The sequence below is a fragment of the Lissotriton vulgaris genome, chromosome 4_1, assembly GCF_964263255.1.
Source record: "Lissotriton vulgaris chromosome 4_1, aLisVul1.2, whole genome shotgun sequence".
In the NCBI taxonomy this organism is placed as follows: Eukaryota; Metazoa; Chordata; class Amphibia; order Caudata; family Salamandridae; genus Lissotriton; species Lissotriton vulgaris.
In genome coordinates this window covers 980,325,801-980,341,605 of record NC_141691.1, presented here as the reverse complement: position 1 = coordinate 980,341,605, position 15,805 = coordinate 980,325,801, and the positions used below count along the sequence as shown (strand labels likewise).

General features: G+C 42.6%; 1 protein-coding gene across 1 annotated transcript in view; it reads left to right on the top strand.

The window, feature by feature from the left end:
* Nucleotides 1-15,547, top strand: part of LOC147722777 (cytosolic non-specific dipeptidase-like) — a 504,245-nt gene extending 488,698 nt beyond the window's left edge. Inside the window, exon 12 of the mRNA XM_086965241.1 lies at nucleotides 14,647-15,547. Coding sequence (XP_086821367.1) covers nucleotides 14,647-14,710 — 64 coding nt within the window. The 3' untranslated portion in view covers nucleotides 14,711-15,547. The remainder of the gene's footprint in view (nucleotides 1-14,646) is intronic.
* Nucleotides 15,548-15,805: the final 258 nt, after the last annotated feature.

Sequence of the window (15,805 nt, the reverse complement as noted above, 5' to 3'; positions counted from 1 at the left end):
AGAATCACGCAATCCCAAAAAAGTCTCCGAAGCGTGGACATCTCAATATAAAGAAGCTCTTGCACAAAATGAGGAATTCCCAATTACGAACTCACAGATATGTAAAAGAATCTCAAAAGGGAGATGCGAGGCGGGCACCAGGCCCAAATGGTATTCCCCTAATCATGTTTAAAGAAGAGCAGGAATATTGGGCTGTCGTTTGAAAAAATCCTGCAGACCTCAACAATCCCACGATCCTGGAGGGGAGCAATTATCTCCCCAAAATCCAAATAAGGAGATAGGAACGACCCAAGAAGCTATCGCCTTATAGCCTTACTTGATAATGAGGCAAAATACAACTCGGTCCTCTTACTCCAGAAGCTAACATCTTGGGTGGAAGAAACAACAGCGATTCCACACAATCAAACCGGCTTCCCGAAAAAAAAAATGGGGAAGACCACTAATATACTAGCCCTATCGCTTTTGATTTATTCTGTACTTGTGGCAAAACAGCCTTTATACCTGCGCTACATTGACTATAGTTCTTCTTTTGACCATGTTACTAGAAACATGTTGTGGCAAAAATGAAAGAAAATGAAAATTCCCCCGCTGCTGTTGAACCAATTAATTCTCTTGCACAGTAATTCCTGGGTCCAGGTCAAACTAGGCGCAGGGGAATTTTTATCCAGGAAGATCCCTACAAGGCCAAGGGTAAAACAAGGATGCGTGCTTGAACCAACATTATTCAATCTTTTTATGGCTAAATTGTCAACCTTGCTGAACAAAAGTAACTCTCATATACCCAAGTTAGGGGGCATCCAGCTGTCTTATTTATTCTACGCGGATGATTTGTACTGATCAGCCGGACTCCGATAGGCCTACAGCGACTGTTAGATATCACCTCGCAGTATTCTAAAACAAACAAACTCAGTATCAACCAAGAAAAAACTAAAGTCATGTGCATCACTAATAGTAAAAAGAATTCAACTAACAACTAGTTCTTGGACTCAAGGAAGCTGGACGTCACAAGTAAATATAGATATTTTGGGCCATTCTAGACTCCAAGGGCAATGCGAGGAAAAAAAAAAGAGAGGACTAATGACAGCGGTATCTCTAATAAACCTAAAAAATAAGATCCAGTTTTTATAGAGCCACTTTCCTACACTATCCCCTCCCTTCACCACTGTGCAAACACGCCCTGTTCTAATTTGGGAAATTAAGTTCATTTGAATCCTGAGGGTCACTAGGGTCCAACTAGCCCACTAGGTACCTCCAGTAAGCACCACAGAGCTGCGTTGAAGAGAGGTGTAAAAAGTGGCATAGCCTGGACCACCTCTCTGCAACGCAACACAGTGGCGCTTACTGGAAGCACCTGGTGGGCTAGTTAGCCCCCAGGGGCCCTCAGGGTTGAAGGGGAATGATTTCCCCGACTTAAAACACACAATAGGGCGTATTTGCACACATACCTCAGGCCCCGTCCCCTTCCTTCACCACTGTGTAAACGCGCCCTGTGGGCATTCTAAGTTGGGAGATTAAGTCCCCTTGAATCCTGAGGGTGCCTAGGGTCAAACTAATCCACTAGGTACCTCCAATAAGCGCCACAGAGCTGTAAAAAGGGGCGTGGCCTCTGAACACCTGTCTACAACGCAGCTTCCTGGCGCATACTGGAGATACCTGTTGGACTACTTCGCCCTCAGCGACCCTCAGTATTGAAAGAGAATTAGTTCCCCAACTTAAAACGTGCCACAGGGCGCGTTTGCACAGTGGTGAAGGAAGGGGGCGTGGCCTGAGGTGACATGTCTGCAAACAAGACATGTGGCGCATTTTAAGTTAGAGAATTAATTCCTCCTCAATCTTGGGGGTCCCGGGGGGCCGACTAGCCCACCAGGTACCTCCAGTTTACACCAGGGGGCTGCATTGCAGAGAGGTGTTCAGAGGCCATGCCCCTTTTTACAACACTCTGCAACACAGCTCCGTAGTGCTCACTGGAGGTACCTGGTGGGGCTAGTTGGTCCCCAGGGACCCCCAGGGACCCTCAGGATTGAAAAGCAATTAACTCCTTAACTTAAAACGGGCCACAGGGCGTGTTTGCACACATATCACCTCTGGCCCCGCCCACTCTTTTCACCACTTTGCAAACTCGCCCGTGATGCATTTTAAGTTGGGGAATTAACTCCCCTTGAATCCTGAGGGTTCCTGGGGTGCAACTAGCCCACCAGATACCTCCACTAAGCTCCACAGAGCTGTGTTGCAGAGAGGTGTAAAAAGGGGCGTGGGCTCGGTACACCTGTCTGAAACGCAGCCCCTTGGCACATACTGGAGGTTACTGGTGGGCTAGTTGGCCCCCAGGGACCCCCAGTATTCAAGGGGAATTCCTTCCCTATCTGCAAACGCGCCCCCTGGCGCGTTTGCAGAGTGCTTTAAGGAAGGGCGTGGCCTCTGGCACCGATGCCAGTCTTTTTATTATTTTTTAATTTTTAGAAGGGGGGCTGTGTGGCCAATGCTTTTGGCCCTAGGGTCCTTGTGGGACCCACTGAGCAGGCCTAGGGGGTCAGGGTGTTTCTACCCTACCTCCTTTTTGCGTTTTACAAGGTATCTTTCTGCTTTCTTGTCCTCTGTTCTACAGAGGCACAAGATGGCTGCCAACACTTCCTGGTTTAGCATACAGCTTGTGCTCAGCAGGGTGCGTGAATTCTGCGCGGCCATAGATATATATGTGAACTACTGAATGGATTTACACCATTTAACAAAAAGGCACGACTCTGAACCAAGGTCTACCTCTTTGCCAAATTTGGTGTAATTTTGTTCAGCAGTTCGGGCTGTAGCTGCAATTAAATGTTCCTATGGGAAATTGCATGGGAAAACAGTTTTGGGACCCCCCTTTTTTCTTGGCCCCAGCTTGGCAAATCACCCGGAGACTTTCAGGACAGGAGCAGACCAGAGCAGGCATCAAAGTTATTCCAAATAGAATTGTGCAGATTTCCTATGGAGAATAGGTCATAACTATAACTACTTACTGGCGACTGCCAGTAGGTTATATATATATATATATATATATATATATATATATATATATATATATATATATATATATATAAATATATATATACTAGCAGCCCGCCCCAGCGTTGCCTGGGGCAGAAGGGGGCTGGGGGCAGCATTTCAGGCTTGCCCGTCCCTCGGCCCGTCCTTCGGCCCATCCCTTGGCCCGTTTCTCTGCCCGTCCCTCGGCCCATCCCTCCACCCGTCCCTCGGCCCGTCCCTCCAGGTTCACTTACCTCACTCGCCGCTCCTGCTCGCGCATGCTTCTCGCTGGTCATTACTGCTTGTCCGCCGCTCCTCCCCACCTGTCCGCAGCTCCTCCCTGCGATCATGTCCTCCGCAGCTCTTCCTGTTGCTCCTGAACGCCGCTCCTCCCCGCACTCTCGATGTCATGACGCAGACGTCGTGGCTGGCGCTTCTTTCAGGGGACTACTTTGTTTTTAAAGTTAATTTTTTTAAGTTACGTTTTATTTTAATTTTATGTAGCCTATGTCCATCTACACACCCTGACAATTTCAAGGATGTATCGGGTGTGTGGATTGGTGCTGTGGTTCCCGAGTTTACCTTGCCAAAAGGGTTGAGTTCTCTCTTTATAATAGTAGTATATATATATATATATATATATATATTCACCAAAGGACTCCATTTTGCCGGGGGCCACCAATCCTGCAGGGCGGTCTCAAACCAGGAATGGAGATCCTGGAAACATGCGTTTACAGCCACAGGAAAAGATGAGACCAACACCGTCTTCTAGAGAAGCTGACTTTATTCGTCTGCATTGTGGGTCAGCAAGAACACTCGTACATCCTTACGCGTTTCAGCGTGGAATACGCCTTGATCACAGGTGAGTGTATTTATCCTTTCCAAGTGGTCACGTCCCTCGGCCCATCCCTCCATCCGTCCCTCGGCCCGTCCCTCCAGGTTCACTTACCTCACTCGCCGCTCCTGCTCCACTGCTCCTCCGCTTCTTGCTGGTCACGCCCCTCGGCCCGTCCCTCCAGGTTCACATACCTTACTCGCCCTCCTCCTCGCGCATGCTTCTCGCTGGTCATTACTGCTTGTCTGCCGCTCCTCCCCACCTGTCCGCAGCTCCTCCCTGCGATCATGTCCTCCGCAGCTCTTCCTGTTGCTCCTGAACGCCACTCCTCGCCGCACTCTCGATGTCATGACGCAGACGTCGTGGCCGGCGCTTCTTTCAGGGGACTACTTTGTTCTTAAAGTTAATTTTTTCAAGTTACGTTTTATTTTAATTTTATGTAGCCTATGTCCATCTACACACCCTGACAATTTCAAGGATGTATCGGGTGTGTGGATTGGTGCTGTGGTTCCCGAGTTTACCTTGCCAAAAGGGTTGAGTTCTCTCTTTATAATAGTAGTATATATATATATATATATATATATATATATATATATATATATATATATATATATATATATATATGTATTTCACCATCCTGACTGCATATAAGAAAACAGGCACTGACAGCGCAAATCTTCGTGGCACAGGTAGCCTTTTATTCCACTTGCAAGGTCAGACGCGTTTCGGTGGTACAACCACCTTGGTCACTGCATTACAATCTTTGCTGAAACACTTAGAAATATATACAAGTAAATTCTCCCTTGGTTGCCGTGGCAACCACAAAGACAGCCATAGACATAAAGAAGTGATGTATGGCTATACTCAATGACAGTGCAGTTTTTTTCCGTCAAATAATAGAAATAGACAATACATTAAACAAAAAACTTGGTAAACAAGGTTTAACTATGATAGAGTTTATAAAATGTTACTCAATCAGTAGTGTATTATATTTAAATTATAATAAAACTGAAATGGGTATTTTCCCAATAGTGTAGTGTTCTGGATTCACAGTAGCCCAAACACTGTGCACTTATAGCCATCGCAAGCCACTCATGGTCTGGTACTCAGTGGACCTCTCTCCTCGTAATAGCAGCTGAGAACAATCTCATTGGCTAAGCCGTAACCTAACTGAATCACTATGTGGGTTAAACTAGTGCCCAGTCACAGTGCAAGGAGAGTGGCTAAGTAGCTGGGGTCTAAAAATACTTTTCTAGATGAGTGAACTAGATAGTGAGCAATTGAGCCCAAGTGGCCATAGACCGTGTGATTTTACAGTGTATACATAAATGGTCAGTACACGATGGTCCTAGTGCTAAGTGTTTTAGGTAAATATATCAATGTAGGGAAAAATAAAATTAAACAAGGAGAAAATAAGGTTAACCAAAATTTAGACAAATGAGTGTTAAAAAATGCTCAGAGGACTGGTTCAGTACTTAGGAGGAGGCAGGGTGCATAACTGTCATAGATGGACATTAACGGCTTCGTCTGCATTCATCCCATTTGGGATCTTGGAGTTGAGCAAAATAATGTATCTCGACTCAAGTCTTTTCAATGATAACTGCCTGTCACCTCCCCTCGGATTTTTTGGTACGTTATCGATGACAAAGTACGTGACGTCTTGGGCATTACCTGCGTGACATGAATTAATGTGTTGTGCTACAGGATAGGCCTGGTCATCATAAGTTATAGCCCTCAAGTGTTGCAGGTTGCGTATGTGTACAGGGTGTATGGTGCTAACTACGTACAATTTGTTGCATGTACATTGCAGTATGTATACCGCAAAGTTGTTTTTGCAATTACAATTTCCACGGATAGCAAAAGGTGTTTGTCTGAATGGTAATATCACAGATTTGGTGTTTACACCATGCCTACAGGCTTTACATTTACTACACCTCACAAATCCTTTCTGTGTTTGTAACCAGTTCGTAGGTTTTGCACCAATTGTTGGCGCATGGATTTGGATCTGCGGAAACTGATCGACAGTAATTTGGGACAGGTAGGGCCCAATACCGGATCGTGTTTGACTGAATTCCAATGTTTGTAGATTATTTTCCTGAATCTAGTGTGGTATGCATGGAACCCAGTGATCAGTCTAGGTGTGTCAGTTGCCTCTGGTTTTTTCACTTTTCTATTTTTGAAGAGTAGGTCTTTTCTTGGTGTTTGCTCACTCCTACTTCTGGCTTTGGTCAAGGTCTCGGATTTGTATCCTCTCTTTTCTAATCTGTCAAAGAGTTCCTTGGTAGATGTGTCTAATCCCCGCTCTGTGCTGCCTTTAAGCCTCATCCTGAGGCATTCCGCAAATGGTATTCCTTCTTTGACACTGTGCGGATGAAAACTGTCCACATGCAAAATTGCATCCCGGCAGTGAGTTTCCTGTATATTCTAGACTGTAGGAGATTGTGCTCAATGTACAGTTCTATATCTAGGAACTGTATGGTGTCTTTACTGGTGTGGCTAGTGAACAACAGATTAAGGCTGTTGTTGTTGAGTTCCATGCAAAACTTTTCCGCATTTTCGACAGATCCCTGCCACAGCATAAAAATGTCATCAATATAACGCACATAAAGTACCACATTTTCCTTCATGACCCTCTCATGCTCTGCCATGAGTACTTGCTCCTCCCACCAGCCCATATGCAAATTAGCATAGCTGGGGGCGAAGCAAGTACCCATGGCAGTCCCCCTCAATTGTTTGTAAAACAGTTTAACAAAAAAATGAACACATTGTTGTCCAGGCACCATTCTGCCATTTAAAGCAGCATTAAGGAGTGGTCATGTTGGTCAGCTGCCCTTGTCCTAAAAAAATGTTTACAGGCATTCAGTCCATCCACGTGTCTGATGCTCGTGTACAATGCATTGACATCCAATGTCATTAGAACAAAGTCGTCTTGCTAGGTTATGTCATAAATGTTTGTAAGGAAATCCCCAGTGTCTTTCAAGTGGGAAAGTAGTTTACAGACTAGTGGTTGCAGAAAAAAGTCAATAAAGCGGGAAGTGTTTTCAACCAATCCACCAATTGCTGCAATTATCGGTCTTCCTGGTGGGTGGGTGGGTGATTTGTGGATTTTGGGGATCATATATAGTTGGGGGTCACCTGATAGTCAGTTTTAAGGTATTCTAGTTCTGTTCTCGAAATCAGACCATTTCTTCTCCATCCATAAAATGTCTTATGATATTTTTCTTTAATGCCTACCAGGCAAGTTGGGGCTATGCGGCTGTAGCATTCTCTGTCCCCAAGTTGTGTTTGTGCCTCTGCATTATAGTCTTTCATGGGCCATAGGACCACGTTTACCCCCTAGGCGGACCACCTGACCACGATATGCTGGTGTTTCTCGATTTTTACTATGATATTATTATAGATGGTTCGCGTTGCAAATTCTTGACTGTTTTCAGTTGCCAGGGTTTTCAAATCCCTAATAACATTTTCCACAAAGATGTCAATGCCATCCTTGGGCATGAGCGGGGTGAACGTTGACTTAGGTTTGAATGGAGAGTGTATTTTACTTCCTACGTTTAAATCTGTCATGCTGGACCAACCCTTGTGATACTCCCCTTGTTACATTTGTAATAAGTCATTCAATAAACTTTCATCTGATCCGGGTGATTCCACTATGCTTAACTCATCTGGGATATCATTCCTATCCCTTTTACTGATCAGGTTGAAGAAATACTTCTTGAGTTTTAGTTTTCATACAAATTGAAACAAGTTCATTGTTGCTTGTACATATTCAAAGTTAGTCTTTTCACAGAATGAGAGGCCCAGGGCGAGTGTTTTTTTTTCTATTTCTGTTAATGCCATTGAGGTGAGGTTTATAACTGTGTTTTCAAAGCCTTTGTTGTTATTTACCTGCGTTTGTTTCTTCTGTGTGGTTGTGCTGTTTGTTTTTTGAGTTTTGTCCTCCCCAACGTCTGTTTTTTTCTTTTACGCCTGTTTGTGCTTTGTCTGTGTTTTGGCGCTAGATCCAAGGGCGTAGGTTCATGCGCCTTTCTAAACGTAAAAAATCCAGTTCTTGTACCACTGTTGGTGGTTGTTTTTATATATAAATATATATGTTGGCACACTACATTGAAAATGTTTGTGCACTCACTGAATTTGCAAGGTAGCTACCTTGTAATATACCCTTTCCTGCCCTTCATCCTGAACACCAGACTGGTGAGCTTTCAGCCTTTGCTTTGTAAGTGAACTATTCTCTTTGTAAATTCCAGTAATACTCTTCTTGTGAACCATACATGGAAGTACATGTAGGCACACTAAAGCCTTCTACATTAGGTCTAAGAGCTGTTCTATAAATGGAAACATGTGGGGCACAAGCATGGCCAACTACCTCTCCCCACTTACCTTAACAAATCATGTAACATCCTGAGAATGTCCAAGCACCATTACTCAAGAATGCTTGTGGAAAGTCCACTGAGAGATGCACTGCAGGATAAAGCCACATATGTCATGGATGACTCCAAGACAAAGACCAGTAATCCTGAAAGGTGTGAGAGTTCCTGCCACAGGACAAGCAAAGGGCAGGAAGCTTGGGGTTAAGGTGGCCTACAAGTCAAAGATCACAAGTTGACTGACCTGGAGGATGGGGTGGAGTGGAATCCTGCATTCAAGCTGGAGATAAATCAGCCTCTGGAAGGTGCATAGGGCCTATAAAAGCTATCCTCTTTGTGACAGGCTCTGCCTCAGAGTTCCAGAAGTACACTTATCAAAGGTAGCTGATCCACAAGGAGATCTGATTGCTCCTGTCTTCATGAAAGGGGTACCATCATTGGTAGGAGTTGGATCCTGAGTCTAGTGTTTAAATTCCTGCTGTGAGAGAAGAAACTGCGCTGCTGCACAGTTCTGACTTGCGGACTGAGCCAGATAGTGGGCCCTGTATGGGCATTGTAGAAGATGGGTAACTGAAACCAAAAGTAATGCAAAGTGCACTCTTCTCTGAGACAAGGACAAAGCAGGTCAAGTGTTGAGGGAGCCTTGGAAAAGCCACCAGGACTGCAACTTGGAAAGCATAGACTTGGTGCCCAGAGGATGATCACCTGCACACCACAGTAGTGGTAGACAAAGATGGTGGAGCAAGAAACTCAGTGGAGGTCTTATGTAGGATTGTCCGGGGCTGACAGTGCACTTTTAACTGCAAAACCTTTCCAGTAGCTTCGAAGGGTAAGCAGTGCAATACTGCTTGGGATGAGAGCACCCAAAACTCACTTTGCAAGACAATCCTGCAACAATTTCTCAGGCTCTGTGCAATATAATGGGAACCAGCTATTTGTACAGAAGAACTGGAAAGCAATATGTTGGGATTAACATTTTTTGAAGCTAGTACTGATGGTTGTGACCTGTGAACAGGGACATGAGAAGACAAGACACCTTTTCAGAGACTCCATGATGGCATGGTATTTAGAAGATGGAACACTGCCTGCATTATAAGATTGCAGACCCTCATCCCGCATGGTCAGAGAATACACCTGCACCATGTTGGTTGCCAGGAGCCTGGAGGCCTAGGATTGGGGCTCAGTGGGGGTTCCACCAGGAGCTGATGCTTTGGCCCCAGCAGGAATGTTGATTGCTGACATCTTGATGGCTACTAAAGACATGCACACTTCATGGAAACTTGTATTGATGCATTGGCCCTGGAACCTAATTTGGTCCAAGTGGACAGCTACAATGTGTTAGAGTCATGGAGGCAGAGGTGACAGTAGCACAGACAATGGAGGAGAATATGCATATGAAAACCTTGATTTCTGATGTATAGGAAAGGCCCATGGGACTTGAACAGGATGCTTGAGACGTGGAGGGATGCTCCCTATGACATAATGGGTGATTGTTGGCATTCTAGTGGTGGTTGAATGGTGCAACATGGAGTGGGTGATAGCTTTATCTTTTCCTCCACTGAGAGGGTGCACATGGCACCAGTGCCAACTACCCCAATGAGGACATCTCCAAAAGCTATGATACATAGACTACTACACAGATAATTGAAGTACAGGATAAATTATTTTGAGCAAAGTCAACAAAGATGCAGAAGTATTAACTTCCCCTCAGTAATATCATGTGCAACATATTTTCAAGTTACTTACATGTCTCCCCAGTACCTACCAATTAGCCCAATAGTCTTCACAATGCTAATGCCATGCATCACATGTAAAATGATTTTATTGCCTTTCCCACCAAAAAGGCCAAATATTTTTTCTCACAATTATTCTATTGTATATTAATACAGCAAACAATATAAAGATTTTTATGAGGCTTGAGGCCACACCCTCTAAAATTATAGACAAATCTGAATTTCAGTAGTGGTTTTGATCTCTCAAGCTAAATGTATGCAGAGTAAAACATAACAAGCAAGCCAAACATTTCAACGAAGATTGTGGTGTAGAATAAAAAAACTATGTTCTATGTTACTTGATTTTTAAAAAATATGTTACAAGTGTGAAATTCAAAAAAATATTGTACACAAAGAAGCCAAACTGTGTAAGAGACTTTAGAGGATGTCAAAGCATATTGAACAAAAACATGTTCATTCTTGTTATCCATTTGGCTACATTATCATATTTAACTGGCAACTAGCTACATGTCATGTAAAAATGAAAGCCAATCCTATTCTTTTAGCTGAAAACAGTTTGCATGTGATGATTTTAGAGCCAATACTTACAATGTTAGTTGTGAAACTACAAGTCCCAAAAATGCAAAGCATTTTTGGCTGAAATTCGAAGACTAGCTGAAGGTGTTGCACTAGACACAGGGCCAGTTGGCATCTCTGAACCTATTTGACAAGGTGAACATTACTGTTATATTAAGTTATCCCCTTTAAAGTTGCAGTGAAATACTTGATCATACACATGTTGTGGCAGATCTGTCACCCTCAAAGTGTGCACTTTGTGATCTTTTATCAGAAATGAGGAAGAGGGATTTTGGGAGTTATTTGAGGGACCCTCTTTGATTTGACACCTACTCCCAGGCAGGTCTTAACTAAACAAACAAATTACTGATGGCCCACTACAAACTGTTTTCTTTAACTTTCAACACCTTTTTCAGCATAATGTTTGTCTGCATCACTCGGGAGCATAACAAATGTTCCCCTTGGCTAGAGCCTATCACCAGCAATGCAACATCAAGTAATGCCCATGAGAGAGGTCAACCCAACAGTTTGTAGGTCTCTGAATTAGCCCCTGTCTATATATATATACATGATTTGACACACAAGGGCCTGTTCTGGCATGATCCTTTCATTATGTAAACCAAGAACTGCTTGCTAACAGAGGACCAGGTATTTGACTGAAACTCTTCAGTTAATGAATTTACTGTAACATCTTCCATAATTGAACCACTTATTTTTTATATACACTACCATACACATTTCACTCCATACTGCAACACGTTTGCTTTAGCTGTACCATGCGATCTACATTTATACTCCCCCCGCAAACCCTTCAGATATTGCAAACCACCTCCTAGAACCTGATATAAACACACTATCACTTAAGCACAAGCTTACATAAAATGGCCGTACACATTTCATTTGTTATGTTACTAGTATGGTGACCCTTTTGGGTCTTCACTACATTATACTTGTGACAGACTTTCTCTGACTTTTTATTCACCCAATATGGCTGACCTCCTAATACAACCTACTTTTATACACCACCCCCCACAAGACAGTGGTGTGCTCTTTATCTGGAGTTTTGTACAATGGATGCATTTCCAAATATGGACCATAACACAGCATAACCCTATTTGGAAACCGTAAGCATCTTAACTTTCCTAGGTCCATAATCTTCAAATTATCAGTCTGCTCTACCAATATATTACCCTAACCACTCCCACACTGTTTACTTTGACTGTATTATTATACTGTCACAACTGTATTCAATTACCACAACACATATCCTACTTTAACTGCGACCTAACTACAATATTTAGTAGTTGTGAAAGTGGTTTCCTGTAACAGTGTTCTTTGTGTACTTCTCAAGATGTTACATTATCACCCATAACACTCAAGCATTCTATTAATTCCATTTGGTGTTGTGCTTGTCTAAATGATTGATGCATGCTACTATGAATTGCACTACTGCAATATTAACATTTTTGAAACACATTCACCATATACTTAATTGCTTATTTAAAAACCTACAATGCCACCAAGTCCAACACAATCCAACCACTGTGCAAGTTTTTTAGACATTAAGGGGCTCATTACGATGTCGGGCGCAATCACTTCTGCCCGACATGACTCAGTCATGGGACCATCCAACACCCGGTCAGTGTTCTCGACTGCCCCCTTAGGATGCGACTGAACACTGTTCATTCGCTTTCCTTTATTTCACTATGGGAGCATGCATTACAGCCGTAAACCAGACGTAATGCATGCTCCTATCGTGAAATTGGAGATGCAGTTCATCCCTACACCAGTGGCAGGCACCGCAAGGTGCCGCCACAAGGTGTAGGGATCAGCATGGGGGCACCATAGGTGCCCCCTCGTCCTCCAACCAGAGGCCATACACCAAAGGGGGCCCTGCTTGGGCCTCCCTAACACGCTGGCTTGGAAACCATGTTGGAAAGCGTGCATTGTAATCTCAAGGGCGGAAAGAGCTCCGACTGGCCAGCCAGATTGACAAGCCGTTTTCCTTTCTGACCGCCTCCATCAAAATAAGACGGTCGGAAAGGAAACCGACCGGCCCATTATGATGCAACCCTAAAGGCTCCGACCAAAAGTCAGAGCCTTTATGGGCCGTATCATAATCGGTCCCTTAGGGAAACCAGTTTTTCTTACCTCTGCACTGAAAGAGATACATTAAATAATTTACCATTATCTTGAGGTTGGAAAACAGTGACAACTCTAATGTATATGGTGCTTTCGAAATACATCTTCATTCAGGGGAATGACTGGTTGGCACTTCTTCCCTTACCCCATATGTTATTTTTCCAGATTTCTTTATGCAGATTTCCTAGTCTCAATGTTCTCCTTTCTGTATCTTTCATTTAGAACATTTTTAACTTCTTTATGTTTTTTACTTTCTCAAACTTTATTTACACGATCCAACCTAGAATTGTGAGACATATTGTTAACTTACTGTGTGCTTATAGCATGCCCATTGCTTACCATTGGTTGGCTTCAATGTCAGTCTCATTTGCTTACTCCTTATGGGTTAGTGTTGTGTACTTCCATTCCTCTCCTTGTGTGTGTCCCGCCACTAGAGCATGGATACATTACTATGCCCTTTTACCACTGTTTTGTGCGTCATTACTTTATTCTTTTTGTTTATGCCCTTTACAAGTGTGTGTATGCTCTCCAGCTGTCTCTCTCATTTGCTTTTGTCCCCTCTCCACTGCCCTCCATGTTGTTCTCTCTCGTTTGCTCTCTCTCGCCCGAGTGCTTCTGGCCCACTCCCCTCACACGGCCTTCTCACCCATGTGCTTTCTCCACGCCAACACCATGTTGCTCTATTCCACCTATTTGATCCACCCTCCGGCGACCCTGTGTTGCTTCCGCTCCTCATTTTCAGTGTTGCTTGGACCCGAATCCATGGCTTCAGCCTCTGAGTTGCTTCCACGCCTCTCGTGTTCTTCCCCCACCCACTTTAATAACCCACCTGAGCCGCTTTGTTGCTTCTACCTCCCCATCAACACTTCCAGTTTTGTTGCACCCATCTAGCTTCCACTCACTCACTATAAAAAAATGAAAGCTGTTTACTGTTTTGTTTTTCTTTTTAGTTATTGACTCAACTTGGTGCACACACCTAAAAAATAAAATGGACGGCAATGTAAAAATGTTTTCTATAATTTCTTAGTCGTGCAACACTGTATCAGTGTATCAGGAATACTGTGCCGCATGGCTAAAACCATCAGCAAAAGTCAATTGTTCCTAAAGGGGAGGCCTATTGGCTTTGCCAATATTGTTTCAACATACTGCTATTGAATTATGTCTATCACTGATCAAATAAATGAACGCCACCACTATTGAATAATTTTCTTCTAAACCAATGGGGGACAAGTGCGCTAATGGCAAATTCATATTGTTCAATTTACTTTCAAAACTACACAAACACAATTTCTCAAGTATGGAATGCTAAATTGCATTGCTTTTTTTCTTCTGCTATATTTTTTAGCTCACAATGACAAGCAAGGAGAACATGCTTACCTTTTGCACTCATTAGATAGAGAAAAGCTAGAATCTTTCTGCATGTTTCAACACATTTTGAGCTACTTCAGCTTTTCTTTTTATTTTTAAAACTAACTTGTATTTAACTGTTTCTAACATCTGTTTGCAACAAATATCTAACATGCTTCTAATGTGTTCAATTTTGTGCTAGAGGTTTTATTTTTATTTTTCATGTTTGAAAACATGCTCATTCTTTCATATGAAAGAGCTACACACCGTGGTTTTAAGTGGGTTGTGGGAAAGTTGATGGTGTGACCATGTATTATCTGGATAAAGTACCTCCTGGCATACATGATAAGGATATTGCAAGTTACCTCAGAGTACCATAACCTTATAAAGGAACATAGCCTTCTGTCTCGATCCTGTTCATGGTTATGGAACTTTTTGGTGACTTGCAATATCCTTATAATGTACGGCATGAGGTACTTCATCCCAAATATAATACCCTACTCCTAGTCATGCAAAGGTTGAATGGTACTGTAAGTAATAAAACTAGACATCTGAAACATACTTTGACTAGATATATGTTAAAGGTACATACTCAGTTTTATAATTAAAAGAAATTGGAAACACTGAAATAGTGAAGACAAATCATTCTCTTTGTTTTTTACAGGTCCAATTACATTGGTGGTACAAAACTATATGCTGCTATTCTTCATGAACTTAGGACAGTCTAAAGAAGATGCTTCACTTTTCCACTACAAATACAAATATGACACATTAAATGATAATGCAATTGTATTAGGATTGGCTAACGTCAAGTAAAAAAGCTGCAGGTTGAAAATAAGGAGTCTTGTATTATGTATGCATCATACTTGACAGTGAATCTAGCACATCCACGCATACATGAACAGAGTATCTCTTTACCACCCACCGTCAAGATGGAAGAACCTACCAAATAATGAGGAAATGCCGCAAAACGTGACCAGGATTGCATGATGTAATGCACAACTATATGTACCTCTATGTGGGAGCTTGGAGAGAGTGATGCCTTTGGTGAGAGGAGTATTGAGGCCTCTGGAATGAGAGGCTCTTTAGGTGGGTTTCACCTATAGGACATTGTGCCTAATTAACCGGCCTTTTGCACATATTGTGCAATTGTCCTGCTGCAAGGACCACTTTATAGGTAACCACCTTATACCTCATGAACCTATGGATGAGCCTGTGAGCACTTTTGTGGATGCCGTGCGTGACAGTAATTGATTTTGGTCCCCTCTCTGTTACATGTTAAATCAGGCCAGAGGGCATTTTAGCCTCCCCTCATGAATTTACATAATTTCCATCTTCTCTCTAAAGTATACAAACTTTGATTCCAAGCTTAGGTGACGTGAACATTAGTTTTGGGAGTAGGGGGAAAATAGTTCACTTTTTACATGTTTACAATATCATGATATATCCTGTACTATAATGACTGGACCAGCTATATGTAATGATATATGTTTCATGGCCGGTAATCTTGTTCCACTAAATGTGTCTTAACAAAATGCAATAAACTTTGTGTTTTAAAAAAAAAAGCTCTATAAGGGAGCTTTTTGCCTGTTTTTTTTTTGTTTTTAGACATGGTGTCAGTACAGCTTTTAGATGCAAGATTTAATTTCTAGAATTTTGGCTTTTAGTTGCGTCAATCACATTTTGATTTAGTCAATGGAGCATTTCCTCTTTACCTGCCTCAAGCCATTTCATTAGTGTATTAGTCTATCAGGTACTTCTGTTGCAATGCATGTACTGTAGAATGTACTTGCACTACACTGGAAGGCCATAGTTATTACCAT